At 37.5% G+C, this 14,906-nt stretch overlaps 2 protein-coding genes across 4 annotated transcripts in view; one reads left to right on the plus strand and one right to left on the minus strand.

Annotated features, from left to right (window-relative positions):
- LOC144633701 (uncharacterized) overlaps positions 1 to 602 on the minus strand; it is a 42,903-nt gene extending 42,301 nt beyond the window's left edge. For all 3 annotated transcript variants that reach the window (XM_078492567.1, XM_078492574.1, XM_078492564.1), the window contains exon 1: positions 510 to 602. The gene's annotated coding sequence lies outside the window, so the exon portion shown is untranslated. The remainder of the gene's footprint in view (positions 1 to 509) is intronic.
- Positions 603 to 905: 303 nt separating this feature from the next.
- LOC144634232 (uncharacterized) overlaps positions 906 to 14,906 on the plus strand; it is a 60,306-nt gene continuing 46,305 nt past the window's right edge. The window contains exons 1-4 of the mRNA XM_078493136.1: positions 906 to 938; positions 1,185 to 1,304; positions 6,291 to 6,404; positions 10,186 to 10,278. Of these exons, the coding sequence (XP_078349262.1) occupies positions 6,293 to 6,404; positions 10,186 to 10,278 (205 nt within the window). The 5' untranslated portion in view covers positions 906 to 938; positions 1,185 to 1,304; positions 6,291 to 6,292. The remainder of the gene's footprint in view (positions 939 to 1,184; positions 1,305 to 6,290; positions 6,405 to 10,185; positions 10,279 to 14,906) is intronic.

Here is a 14,906-nt window from a genome sequence, read left to right on the forward strand (position 1 = left end):
TGTCTTGCAAATCAACTTGCAACATAACGGTTCGACTCCAAAGAAGGCGAGCCGTGTCTACTGGCTCGAATCGAGTCGATTTGTCAACATTTTCAATCTTTCCTGTCATGTCAGGACAAATTGCCGTTTTTTTTCTTAGTGTCTTGTGAATCTACATCTGGTATGACGGATCGACTTATTGGAATTTAATCGTATCGATTTGCTCTAATCGAGTCGAATGTCAACATGTTTAAACCCCCCTGTTAGCCCTATTGCGTTTTCTTTTTTTCAGTGTCTTGTTAATCGACTTTCGGTATGACGACTCGTCAATCTCGGTTCGGTCGAATCGATTCGAATCGTCTACGTATTTAACCCCACCCGCCTGTTAGCAGTATCACGGTATTTTGTCGAGGTGCCTTGCAAATCGACTTCCGGATGGGTTAACTCAAAGGAAGACAAGTCGTCTTGTATGTCACGAATTGTTTTTCAGTGAGTTAAATCGTCAATAAACCTAACAGCTGAAAGCTTACCTTGCAATTCACGAAACTCAATCAAGAGCAGGGAGCCTTCGTCTCTGTTACAACTCAGCAAATATTTGACAATGATTTGTGAGGTTAAGCATTGAATGTCACGTGAAACAATTTAAAATGAGCAAGGGGACTTGTCCCTTTCCAATTATGAATGCCCCTTGGTGACAGAACTAAAGTCTACCTTCATGCAAACGGCTGTTTACTCCCTGTAAATCGTAACTCAAGGACACAGTCGCAGTCGAAGTATTCACTGTGATTTTTGAAGAAACAGACACGTTAGCAATAATTCGATCCGTACCGTTTTTTATTTACGAAAACAGTCGCTGTAAGCTCATTAAAATTCATCACTTAGGTACGAGAATAAAACTAACATTACATCAGAATTAAAAAGTTAAATTAAGTCGCCTCGACCAATACCTAATGATCAAGGTAATTTAGGGTGCTACAGTGGAATCCCCATTTCTCGAACCTTCAAAGTAAACGAAAATTGGTTCGAAAAATCGAGTAGTACAAGAAATCGGGGGTTAAATTGAGGTGTTCGACTGAGTGAAGGGAAACGACTTTTGGTTCTTGTTATCGGAAGGTTCGAGAAACATAAACACCAGGTCATTGTCTTTCAAACCGGTCTGATCGAAAGTTCGAACAATATCCCAGCTGGAAATATTTTACTTTCAGTTTCAGTTTCGACCACGCCATTATTAATTGTCAGAATATATACGCGTCCAGTATTGACATCGATAGCAAACAGGTCGACTTCACCTCAGCGTAGCCCAGCAGACTATAAGGGTTTCAAAGGTGAGCATCCTTTCCTTTATTCGATCCAAGTTTATTTGAAACGAACTCAGAAGTGACAAATGCATGTTTTACATTAAGATCCACTTAATTATGTCAGTCACTTAACATAGTCTGATACTCACCGTACGGCAGCTCACTTGTCAGTCAAACAAGTTAGATGGTACCCCATTTGACTTAAAGATAGCTTTAAATGTCAAACTAGTTTTGCTGTACATAAAGAACATTTAGACCGGGGGACATACTTCATTTTATTAGATATATAAATATGTGAAGCTTGAAGCGCCAATGGTGTGTAATAAGCCATCGACTAGCCTGCGTTGCAGACAAACTTAATTGAACCCGGTAGACCGGGGGTTTAGTTCATCTGCAACGCATGCTAGCCCTCGACACGACATGGATTTTCACAATCGATGTCTTAAATGGGTATGTAGTGTCCATAGATACATTAAATGGATATTTTCATTTTTGCAAAATGCTTCATTCAGCCAAAATACCAAATAAAGATAAACAAGGAACACCATAAACAGTTTAATCAATAATAATTTATGCTCAAATGTAGGTAAAAATACAATCCTCGTTGATGCGTGGCACTTTAAAAATGATAATATAAATAGAGACTTTGAAAAGTGACGAAAGTGTTATTTTTTGCACGTCACAAACAAACGTTTCGGGCATAGCCTTTCTTCAGGATAATACTGTTAAAAAACACAATTGTATGTGTCAACTTAGCTTACCAAGCACATTTTAAACAGAACTACATTTCAGTTTTGATAACCGTCAGGGTAAATCTATTAAAGACATAATTGTGTGTCAACTTAGCTTACCAAGCATATTTTAAACAGAACTACATTTCAGTTTTGATAACCGTCAGGGTAAATCTATTAAAGACATAATTGTGTGTCAACTTAGCTTACCAAGCATATTTTAAACAGAACTACATTTCAGTTTCGATAACCGTCAGGGTAAATCTATTAAAGACATAATTGTGAGTCAACTTAGCTTACCAAGCATATTTTAAACAGAACTACATTTCAGTTTCGATACCCGTCAGGGTAAATCTATTAAAGACATAATTGTGTGTCAACTTAGCTTACAAAGCATATTTTAAACAGAACTACATTTCAGTTTCGATACCCGTCAGGGTAAATCTATTAAAGACATAATTGTATGTCAACTTAGCTTACCAAGCATATTTTAAACAGAACTACATTTCAGTTTCGATAACCGTCAGGGTAAATCTATTAAAGACATAATTGTGAGTCAACTTAGCTTACCAAGCATATTTTAAACAGAACTACATTTCAGTTTCGATACCCGTCAGGGTAAATCTATTAAAGACATAATTGTGTGTCAACTTAGCTTACCAAGCATATTTTAAACAGAACTACATTTCAGTTTCGATACCCGTCAGGGTAAATCTATTAAAGACATAATTGTGTGTCAACTTAGCTTACCAAGCATATTTTAAACAGAACTACATTTCAGTTTCGATAACCGTCAGGGTAAATCTATTAAAGACATAATTGTGTGTCAACTTAGCTTACCAAGCATATTTTAAACAGAACTACATTTCAGTTTCGATACCCGTCAGGGTAAATCTATTAAAGACATAATTGTGTGTCAACTTAGCTTACTAAGCACATTTTAAACAGAACTTCATTTCAGTTTCGATACCCACCGGGTGCTTTAATTAAGATTGTTCCAAGCTGTCGCTCACAATTAACATGACATCTGACTGACATGGAAAGAAACTAAGCAACTATATGAGTCTCGCCGTAAGACTGCGCACGAGGATTATTTATTTTATGATTACATTTTTAAAGTGCTACTATAATCAAATTTTCACTCCTTGCTTTTTTAGCATTTCTGATTTAAAATGCCGTTTTCCGTTTTCAAATATCTTTTTTAAGTTTTTTTTTGAGGGGGGGGGGGGGGGATGAAAAATATTGAAAAAAATTGTTTGCATGGCCTGAAAAGACAAAATAAATTGTTTGCAAAAACGGTATGTATAACAAAAAATAGTAAGAATTTCGAAAAAAAATGTTTGCAGAGGTGCATAAACCAAAAAAAAAAAGTTTGCAGAGGAAAATTTTTCATCCCCCCCTCCAGGAAAATAATGGTCCGCTCCTTAAAAAACTCGTAAAATATGCAAATTGGAGGACGGATGACGTCATCTATTCAACCCAATTTTATGTCAGGTCCAAAAATTGAATTATCTCGGTCATTTTTCTGCAGAGAGCAATGAAACTTGGCAGACTAATAGTTCTACGGATGACACACGTACAGTTAGAATTAAATCATGTTACCATGGAAACTCGCTCATTTCCAGTCCCCACCAATTTTTTAAATATTTTTAAATTTTCAGTTCAGAAAAGTGAAACTCGGGGAAGATGTCTGCCTAATCCATTCATATTATTGCAAGATCACGCCTATAAAGCATTATTGACAAATAACAAAAACGAATGCCAGAATTGGCCAAAAGCCTTTAGTATCCGGGGGATCTGGAACCTAGCGCGTTGCCATGGTAACCAAATTGTTAAATCCATATTGTGAAACACAACTAGCAGAGTGTTACTGCAAAAAATCAGAGACTCCGTACAAATTGGCCGAGATATCACTTTCCTCATATTTAATCAAAATTTGGTCTATGACGTCATCACTTTGCAAATTTGCATATTTTAAAACCTTGAATATCTCTGGGAAGAAAAGAGATATTGGAAAACAATAAACGGCATTTTTCTTCTCATAAAGGGAACTTGTTAATATTTATAAATGGCTACGAAAGAAAAGATGCGATTTTCATCATAGTAGCACTTTAACAAAGGTGATCAAGGAAGTAGACCACGGGTAATTTAATATTTAATAACATGGTTTTTTTTTTTAATTTTGCATACAAAGCACATTATTTAGCACATTTCTCAGAACTATATTTTAGTTTCGATTCCCATCAGGTAATTGTCATTTTATCAAAGCAGTCGCTCATGGCATAACTTCTGATTGACATCAGCCAACTGATGTCAACTCATACGGCTTCTGATTGACAACAACCCATCTCTGTTCCGCTTGAAAATATCTGTTCCGCTTAGCAGCAATGGATTGATGGCACCCCGGAAGAATTTCGTTCTAATATGACATATCATACTTCATTTAGTTAAAGGCCCTGAGCTTGTTTTTCGAGATGTCCCTATTTTGTTGATTATGACATGAAATGACGTCATAAAGTCCGCATTCTTGGATGTCAGTAATTTGATAAAAAAATCGCTCAAAAATACTACTAATTTATAAAAAAGTGTACTTATTCTATAATTTTGCCTGAAATATCTTAATCAAAATTAAGTCGAAAAAAATCGAAATTTTGCTTAACCTACATGTCAAAAACCATACATCACAATTTAGACATCATAATTCGGGCAAAGTGAATAATCAAACGCGCGCTGCTGAAAGTTTTCGCGTTAGTGAGGAAAACCCCTTCTCAGAATTGCCAAAAAAAAACTGGAGGAGGATGCACCCCACCCCATCGCCGCTGCCTTTACCCTTCGTACGTCAAAAGGTTATAGTTACATTTAAGAAACATAATCACGACTGGCAAGTCACATGAGACTAGAAATAAAACCTAAACTCGTACATCTTAGGCTAACATCGCTTCAAATTAGAAGTGATGTCAAAGGTTGGACGATTGGATTTGTTGACATTCACATTATTACAACCGTTATCGCGTCATTACGCATAGTAACGTATTGTCCTCAATACATTTCCTGTTGTTTGTGTAAATGGCAATAAACATACCATAATTTTAAAAATGTATAAATTTAATTGCAATGATGAGTTGTCCCTCAAGCAACCTTGAATCTAATATATAGAGTTCTAATACAACCGCATTTTGACTACTGCAATACTGTTTGGGGAGGCTGTGGGATTACTTTGCAAAACAAGCTAGAACAGCCCGTGTTTTGACCTTCTCAAACTATGACGTACACGCTGGTGATTTGTTTGACATTCTTAGATGGAAAAAATCTAGCTCGCCAGCAGTGAGACTCAATGTTCGACTACCGCGCACCGATTGCAAAAATAGCTTTTCCTATAGCGGCACAATCTTATGGAATAGTCTTCCTTCCAACGTAAGACAGGCAGAGCCCCTGGGCAATTTATAGGTATAATAAAACAGGTACTCTAAGGTAAGACATTCGTGTAAAGCGGCTTTTCTTAATAATAGTGTGTCATTAGAATTTAAGTATAGTAGTATTTTTAAGTGTAGTAGTATTTTTAAACTGAAGCTGATGATTTATCCGTGTTGAAATAAAGATTACCTCACCTTCCTACCTGCTATCACATATAAGGTAAATGCCAAAAAGCGGTTACTTAGCTTAACTGTTAAGAAAAATAAATAAATAAATAAATGTTATTTATAATGGTCATGGACTTAGCTTCGAGATACAGTTGCTAGTTTGCAGGCACGCCACTGAAACAGATTAAACAAATATTCTAAATAAACTTAACATGATTAAAAATCCCAACTGGCAGGAGGCAGACCAGTTGGCTATATACAATGCGTGACCGAGGATTTGAACTCGGGACTACCGAAAACAAATCCATCTAGTGGTAGGGTGCGTGGAGGTTTTGAGCCCTGGACCTCCGCATTACAACACCAGTGCCCTAAAACACTCGGCCACGCTGCGCGTGCCCTCCAAGGAAACTTGAATCATTCACAGGCTGGGAATCCATGTTACAGGGGCCGAATTATACTAGGAAAGGAAAGTTCTTAAACCTGTTATTGTACCGTATTGCCGACGGCTTTAAGAATTTTTTAAACCCGATAATGTAGTTTGTATGCCTTATCGTATTTAATTTGCTTTTTTCGCTTCTATGACAACGCTTTTGCAATTGGGTGTATATATTCAATTTCCCTTTTAAGTTTGGACTAATTCAATTTATTAACGCATATGATGGCATATATATTACTGTTGAAACATGCATTTTCTTCAACAGCAATGGCGTTTAAAACTCTACGGCTTACCATGCATCTGTGTATTCTCATGTGGACCGCCTACTACGCAGAGGGACGTCTCACAGAAATAAAGATACATAACTACACAAATTGTGGTAATATCTTATTTTCTCTGGTCAGTAAACACTTAGAAAGCCTTAGGTTTCTTGATTAAAGGGAAAAAGAGAGATTGCACTTCCCTAGCCGGTTTGCTAGATTAGAAAAGCAGTGTTAGTATGAATTTAGATCACAGCTCATAAAAGACATTACACGCACCTAGCAAGTGACGACAGCTAGTCAACGCAATTGTTTGCATTCTTAATTGTTATGATATAGAGCTTAAGGATCTTCTTCCATAAGCTAAAATCACGACTGCATAGATAGATAGTCAGCTAGAGAAAGAAATATGCAAAAAACAAGAAAAGTACTTTAAAGATAAGGATTTAATTTTCACAGTTCAAAATTCGATACATAACCGTTTTTAATTTTTCTAGAGCTTTACTACAAAAGTTCTGCCTGTTTGAACATAGCGATATGCGGACTTGTCGGCGCCATCTGTCAAAGCACTTTGGCTCGGGTGAAAACTTTTTTTTTTCAAAAGTAAAAACACTCGTTTACCTGAGGAAATGGGAATAGGTTTGCACTCAACAACTATTTTATCTATCCTTGCTCATACTAACACTTCAATATGAACGCAATTTCCCGAAATAGAGAGAAAAGCTACCTGAGTTGACGTTTGACCTCAGTGTAGGTTTTACATGACGCTTGCATGTTAGGCCTCTAATATGCTGCTATTGATGTGAGAGAATAAATAAATGAATCAATAGATATTTGAATAAATCGATCTCAGATCCTAATAAAGTTACATGACTTTCCTTTAATACTGCCTTTTTAAATTAACCTTTCCATGCCATGCGTCTAGATAATCATGGAACGAAGTTTGTCACTGGCAGACGGTCATCCTCTGTCATCCTTGTTGATTCACAAAAGGCCAAAATGGAAGAAAACGCGTCCAGAGATGGTAACATCATTCCATCCGTCCACCATCTCTTTAAGTACAGTCAACTCCTGATAACTCGAACCTTCAAGGGGAATTTAAAATGGTTCCAGTTATCGGGATTTCGAGTTATCGAGAGTTGAGAACAAATGACCGGAAATTTGTAAGAAACGGTGTTCACTGTATTTAATTCATACAATGTACATTTTAACCAAATTTAATTGTAGAGAAGTCGAGTGAAAATGGAATACATTACTCCCGAGATTACTGTATAAATCAGAACGTAACGTAACGTGAAACAAAACAAGCAAAGTAGCAGGAGAAGTACAGGTACTGGGAACTTTGTAGGTTTCAAAGGGAACAATGTTGGGCTAATGCTACCGTGTTCATGCGATTTACTTTTTCGAGAAATACAGTGTAGTCATGATACGTCCTGAAGCTTCTCAACTAATCTATTACTATTGATTATCCTAGAAAGTTTTCTAACATTGGATTTGAAAGAATCAGTATCAACCTAAACCAAAAGTAGACTGTACACTTTTTTTTGTAATGCAAAAAAGTCAAAGAATTAACCCTATTCAGACCGGGCTTTTTTGGACCTTCTCAGACCGGGGGGGGGGGGGGGGTCTGAGAAGGTCCAAAACCCCCCCCATGTAACTTCTAGAATATTTAAGCAATCACTATTAAACTTATAGGATGTATTGTATGTCCGAAACTCTTTCTTTTGGTATGCGTCACGTGGGATGGTGACGTCACATCACGTGACAATTACATCATGATGTCAAAACAGCCGCTATCTTGGATACGCCATCTTGGATTTCAAAATTTTTCCAAAATGCCAGAAAACCACCCAAAATCACTGCAAAATACTCAACATAATTTAATGTACTTTAAACCCGTAAAAATGTAAAAATAAGTCCATTTAAGTTGATTTTTATTAACAGAAACACACAAAATTACAAATTTGGGAAAACATGCCTGTCAAAATGCCGTTGCCATGGTGATGTCAAGTTCCTGACACATCATTCAACCCTACCAAATTGTTGCCAGATAAATTTTAGGAAAACTCAGAAAGTTTGGCAGCGTTTGGTTAAATCTTAAAAAAGTTATAAAAGTTCAAAGTCAGCGCGGGCCTCAAAAGCCCCCCCCCCCCGGTCTGAATAGGGTTAATACAGGGCTGCTTCAAAAAAAATTCAACGTTTTGGAATACAATACACAGTTTGTTTTGACTTGTCACGTATTGACAAACATGGTTCGAGTTATTGAGGGTAAAATTATAAATGACCTGAAGGGAAACGAAAATTGGTTCGAGTTAGCGAGGGTTCGAGTTATCGGGAGTCGACTGTATTCAGAATGGAACTGGGCAAAATTCAAGCCACACAGGACCAACAAAGCCACCCTCCCAACTCCGAAAATCTAAAACAATTCAGTGCGTGACGGCGCTTAGCAAGAAATTACGGACCTTAAGCCAAGATGTTATGTTAAATAAGCCTGTCCATACATGGATCATACATTCCATACCCTTGTACTCCCCTGCCGCTCTGCATGGCTAATTAAACTTAGAATTGCAAGTATATCGCTGTGGATGGTCCAAAGTTTTATGTTTTAGGCAATACACAATAAAATGACTTGAAATAAAAATGAAACATAAAACTTCGCTTAAAAAATTTTGCAAAGTACGATCACGATGTTTAAAATAATTACAAGAACATTGCGCATGAATCATAATGATCGCCACTTTAATTTGTTGGTAACCAAGGCATAGATGTTATCAGTAAACGAAGGAGTTCTGGAGGTAACGCAGAACCTGTTTTGTACCGTTTGCTTACCATGTCATTCACAAAATTAACAGAAAGTTCTTTACGAAATGTATCGTTTACTATCGAGAAAGTACTCGACGATATTAGTATCAATGCAGTTTCAGTGACTATGAAGTAAAAAATAATTGCTGTTTACTTTAAATGCCTTTTTTTAAAAAAGAGAAGAATGGCGTTTTCCTTTTTGCAATATCTTTTTTCATTTTAGAGATATTTACTTTATTGTATAATGCAAATGAGGAAAGTGATGACGTCATTAATCGTTCCACTTAAAGATGAAGCACTGAATCAAGAATAACTCTTGGAATATTTCAGATCTGTTCTTCAAACTTGGCACCATTAGTGTACACCACAAAAGACACAAAATGACGCACGTCGAACTTTAGCCATGGCAACAGATTTGCCGCAAATACATATTTTAATTAATACTGACATCCCCAGTTTTTGCTTAACCAAAGATGATCCACTCCCAACAAGCTAATGATGAGACTTAGGGTAATATGGGCATAATATGTGTGTACCAAGCCGGATCTCTGTCCTACTTTAAAAGGTTGCAAATGGAGATATTTGGTTTATGAGCCTGGAACCAAGAGTGCTGCAATGGTAACATCATAGTATGAGCCATCTTGCACCTTTGAGGAAGGTCACTACCGCTGCCAAGTTTCAAAAATAACACTCATATTTTCAGAGATATTCTCGATTTTGTAATCCATCTCATAGTGGAGTAATTTATGAGGTCATCACTTTCCTCATTTGCATAACAAAAAAACTTGAATATCTCATGAACGAAATAAAATCCTTCAAAACGGTAAACGCCATTCTTCTTTATTTGTAAAAGTCTTTCAAATAAGCATCAACTAATTTTTTTTTCACAGGCACTTTAATTCTTAATTGTTGTTTGAACCTTTTTCTAAGTAGTAGAAACTTTAAAGACTCCTGAGTGCGGTAGCCCCCGTAGAAACATAGGAAAATACTTGATTTTCTGCCCACGAATACTAGGGCTCATTTAGTCTCGACCACCTCACAGCTATTTCCGTCGTTATAATTATTTAATTTTCATTGCATTTTTTTTTCTCATTTCAGGTCCTCCAGATAAAACTTGGGAACTAAAAATTGTTCCATGGCCAGTAGTAACATCAAAAACGGGTTATATTGTCACCGTTACTTTCACTCCTGGTACGTCTTTTTTATCATATCATCATTGTCGACCAGGGGAGCTCCGTCTGACGCTTTGTAAATACAAAGCGTCAGACGGAGCTCCCCTGGTTGTTGTATTACAAGAATAAACTTTTGAAATTATATTTCAGACGCATTTATGCGACCTATCAGGCCGCCGTGTGCTCTGAAAACATGTACCTTTAAGCTACAGTTACACGTAGGTTATCGTTTAAGCTCTATCCCCACCAAATGTGGGGGTAGAGTTGAAAATACGACGCGCAGCGGAGTATTTTTGACGAAATTCGAGATGTTTGGATAGCCGATGAAACACTGTCTCGAGTGTTTGATACATCTTCTCAATCGAAACAAAATCTACGGAGTAAACGGAGAAATAAAATCGTAAAAATCTATGCTAATTAAGATCGGGTTTCAAACCACCGTCACGGTTATAGTTTTCTTCGTTTTAACTTGATGAATTATTAATGAGTTTGAGAATTATATCAAAACTTTCTAAATAACAATAGAAAATTAATCACGAAAACAACAAACACAAGCTGACAAGTGCTCGCTTGCATACCTGTAAACCAGTTTAATTCATCGATTGAAATCGTAATTTACATTGAAGTTTTAGCAATAAAACGGAACACTACGAAAAAGATAGATATCTGGTACCTTTCAGACCTTTGTTTAATCGTTGGTGACTTCTGAGCAATTGTGTGAATCCTCTCGAAATTACTAGCTCCGGTGAAAAGAGAACTAAACAATGTTTTGCCAGTGGATCTGACTGAGTGCATGGCCGCGTACGATTTCCAAAACCAAAGTGTTTATGATCAATTCTAATGCCTTGAAAACCATCTCTTGAAAATGTTTTCGGTCCAAAAGCCTTGGTAGTGAATTTGAAAAATTCCCAATGTTTTAAATATCTAGGACTTGGAGTGATTTCTTTTAAATGCAAGAAATTTTCATTCAGCAAATGCCGCCATGTTCACTGGCCTGGATGGCAAACGTGGCATGACTAAGTAGCCAAACCTTGAGATGCAATGTTCACCGCCTAGCGCGGTGAATATTGCGACATAGTCAGAGCTTCTCAACCAATCAGAAATGAATTCACTTCTGGAAATTATACTAATTACGGTTTTTATTACATTTACCGTTGTTATCTCATTTAGCGGTGATACACAAGCAGGAAAAAAGTATCAGCGTTAATTAACAAAGAAAAAGCCTGAAGGGTAAAATGGGACCTGAGATTTTCCTTTTATCCCTCTAGGAAATGGGTTTTGGGTGACATAACGTGAATGGAATAGGAGTTAGCCAAAAAAGCAGCCCGGGAGTGGAATTGAGGCAAATTTCGGCTGGAAAATGGACATTTTTAACCCCCACCCCTCTTCCCCCTTCCCACCAGCACCTCTTTCAGACCACTCGCTAAAAGGAGCATACGCCCTATAGGCGCCTTGCAGACAAATGAGGTGGTAACTATTTTTTGGCTCTGTTCAGCTCTCATAACATTTTTCATATTTCGAACATCCATATAACAAGATTTATGCCATAATCTACGAGAATTCTCGCGCGCTGATTGGTCCAAAGTTTTGGTCGATGAGAGTATAGACCATGAAAGTGACATCAAATCAAGCCATGCACACGCGCGGGCTAGAAATGTGTTAGTTTGGTTTCAATGAATGAAAGCGAATTTATCTCGTTTTGTTTGAATCAAGTACGCATAGGCATTTGTTTTCGGAAATCAGGCTTAGACTTCTACTCAGGAGATCTGTCGACAGAAAATTTACCAGACTTGTGAATTTTTGTCTAACTGAGAAGAACGGTGCTAGCGAACTGGCAGCGGACTCAGCAAACTGTCGACGTTCAGTGAACGAGTGCTGACAAGATCTTCAGGAAGAAAAATCTTCTTGCTCGCTTCTAGCGATAGGCACACACTCAACGAGAGACTTACAAGTAATTAAAATTGTTATTCTTTGAATTCTTGTTCATCTTCTTTTGTATCATTGTCGTTTATACGTTTCGGGGATCTTTTATAAGTTTCTTCACGGCCAAGCATCGCTTTTGATAAATACGCTTACTTGTTCGAGTTTGTTGTGGTATAAAACATATCGACCACATTTTTCCATGGTCTACTCTCTTATAGACCATAGAAATGACGCCATAAAATGTCCAAAACTTTGCAGTGCCTAACGGCTCTGACGTCATTTCTATGGTCTTTAAGGACTTTAAGAGTGTAGACCATGGAAAATTTGGTCGATTTGTTAAATAGCTTAAAGTGAGTCAATAGTCTTGGCGATTCTTTTTGCAGAAAATTCGCAACTGTAAAGGTCTCCGCACACGTGGGGACAAGACGCAGGGACATGTCCCAGCAACATGTAGCAGCGACAAATTCATGTGTTGTTCACACTCCGGGGACATAAAGCAGGGACGTGTAGCGGGGACATGTAGCAGCAACAAAATCAAAATATGTACACACACAAGTTACTGTAGCGGGGACATGCCCCCCCCCCCCCCCCTGCAACATTTTGTCCCTGCGACATGTTGCACGAAGTTCAACGAGTTGGATTCTGTGCAACATGTCGAAGGGACAAAACAGCTTCAAAGTTCGTGTTGCGCGTGCCAAAAATAATCAGCACACACGAGGGGACCTGTCGCTGCGACATGTCCCTGAAACATGTCCCCGTTTCTTTTTCTTGCGTGTGTACACATTGTGATTTTGTTTCATGTCCCCGCTTCACGTCCCCTCAGTGTGAACAACACATGATTTTGTCGCTGCTACATGTCGCTGCGACGTGTCCCTGCGTCTTGTCCCCACGTGTGCGGAGACCTTATGAGCGCCAACCACAATAATATGCCCGAAACAAGGGAAACGAGTATGACCACAAGAGCCATGTACCTCAAAAGCACAATAGGGAGAAAGCCTTGTTCAATAGTACGCATTGAAAAATGATTTAAGTCTAACAACAGGAGTGTTTTCTTGAGTTTGCATACCCCGCGAGTGTTTTGAAATCGCCAAAATTTTATTAAGGCAGATGCAAATCCAAAGAAAAACACGCTTGAACTGGCACAATGAGAACGCAAGGAATTCAAAGAAGAATTCAACTGCGTCTGCGTATAATAATAATAATAATAATAATAATAATAATAATAATAATAATAATAATAATAATAATAATAATAATAATATAAAAATGTAATAATTTATATAGCGCTTTTTACATGTGCTGATCAAAAGCGCTTTACAGTAATTTCATTAAAAACAATAAAAAGTATACATATACATAAAACAACTAAAACCTAAAGGTAAAATACAGTAAAAATTTAAAAAGATACATTAAAATGCTGATCTAAATAAAAATGTCTTAAGTTTACTTTTAAAAACACCAAGTGTCGTAATAATACGCAGGTCGGCCGGCAAACTGTTCCATAAAGCCGCTGCAGATGAAGTGAAGGACCTGCCGCCAAGTGTTGGGCGCATTGTCTCCCGTGGAACTTCTAATAATAGGCTACTATTTGAGCGTAACGAGTATGAGCTCGTTTGCTTAACTTTCACCAAATCACTAAGATAATATGGCGCAAGACCATAAATTGATTTGAAGGTAAGAATTAAAATCTTAAAATTAATTCGATGAGCAACGGGAAGCCAATGAAGCTCGTAGAGGGCTGGAGTTATATGAGAGTACTTTGGTATGTCCATAATTAGTCTTGCAGCGGCATTTTAAACACGCTGTAGTTTGGAAATTTGAAGATTTGGCAGTCCATACATTAAGCTATTACAATAATCTAGTCGAGAGGTAATAAAAGCATGAACAATTGTACGTAGACTATCAACAGATAGATATTTCTTAATTCTCCTTATATTATGTAAATGAAAGAACGCACTACTGCATGCCTTGCTAATATGTGTAGACATGGACATTTTTTCATCAAACCAGACTCCCAAATTTCTAGTTTCAATTAATAACATCTCGGTTTTGTCATCATTTAGTAGAAGTCTATCACTAATCATCCAACTTCGAATATCTGCAATACAACTTTCCATGGCTCTCGTTGCAACATCTTGACTGACTTGGCTATCCGATTTAAAACATAAATAAAGTTGAGTGTCGTCTGCAAAGCAATGGACGCATGATAGGTGTTTTTCTATAACGTCAAACAACTGAGATGAGTAGATAATGAATAGAAGAGGTCCTAAACAAGAGCCCTGAGGTAGCCCCCTAACAATACAAGAAGCGTGACACATTTTGAGTTCATACCAAGCATGATGTAATTCATAACCTTCAACAAAGCAGTTTCAGTACTATGGCCTGCACGATATGATGACTGTCAAACTGGGTAGATGTGGTTCTGAAGCATGTGTCCATGAGTCTGATTGTATACAGCCCTTTCTGTTAACTTAGAAACATACTGAAGATTACTAATGGGTCTTTAATTGTTGTACAACAAGTCAAGGCCAGCCTTTTTAATCGGGCGTGGCCGATTTCTAGTTTACCCTTTGGTCGTCCTAGACGATAGTCTCCTGTCGGCTAAAAATGACGGGGATAGCCTGGGCCAATCGGGTTCATTTCAGTTTTGACAGTAAAATCGTTGTAGGTCTACTTTTGGGCTAATCTGCAATCTGGTTCTCTTCTTTGCTTCGGCGGGAGGAC

Source organism: Oculina patagonica, chromosome 1 (assembly GCF_052425735.1).
Source record: "Oculina patagonica isolate OP01 chromosome 1, crgOcupat, whole genome shotgun sequence".
NCBI classification, from domain to species: Eukaryota; Metazoa; Cnidaria; class Anthozoa; order Scleractinia; family Oculinidae; genus Oculina; species Oculina patagonica.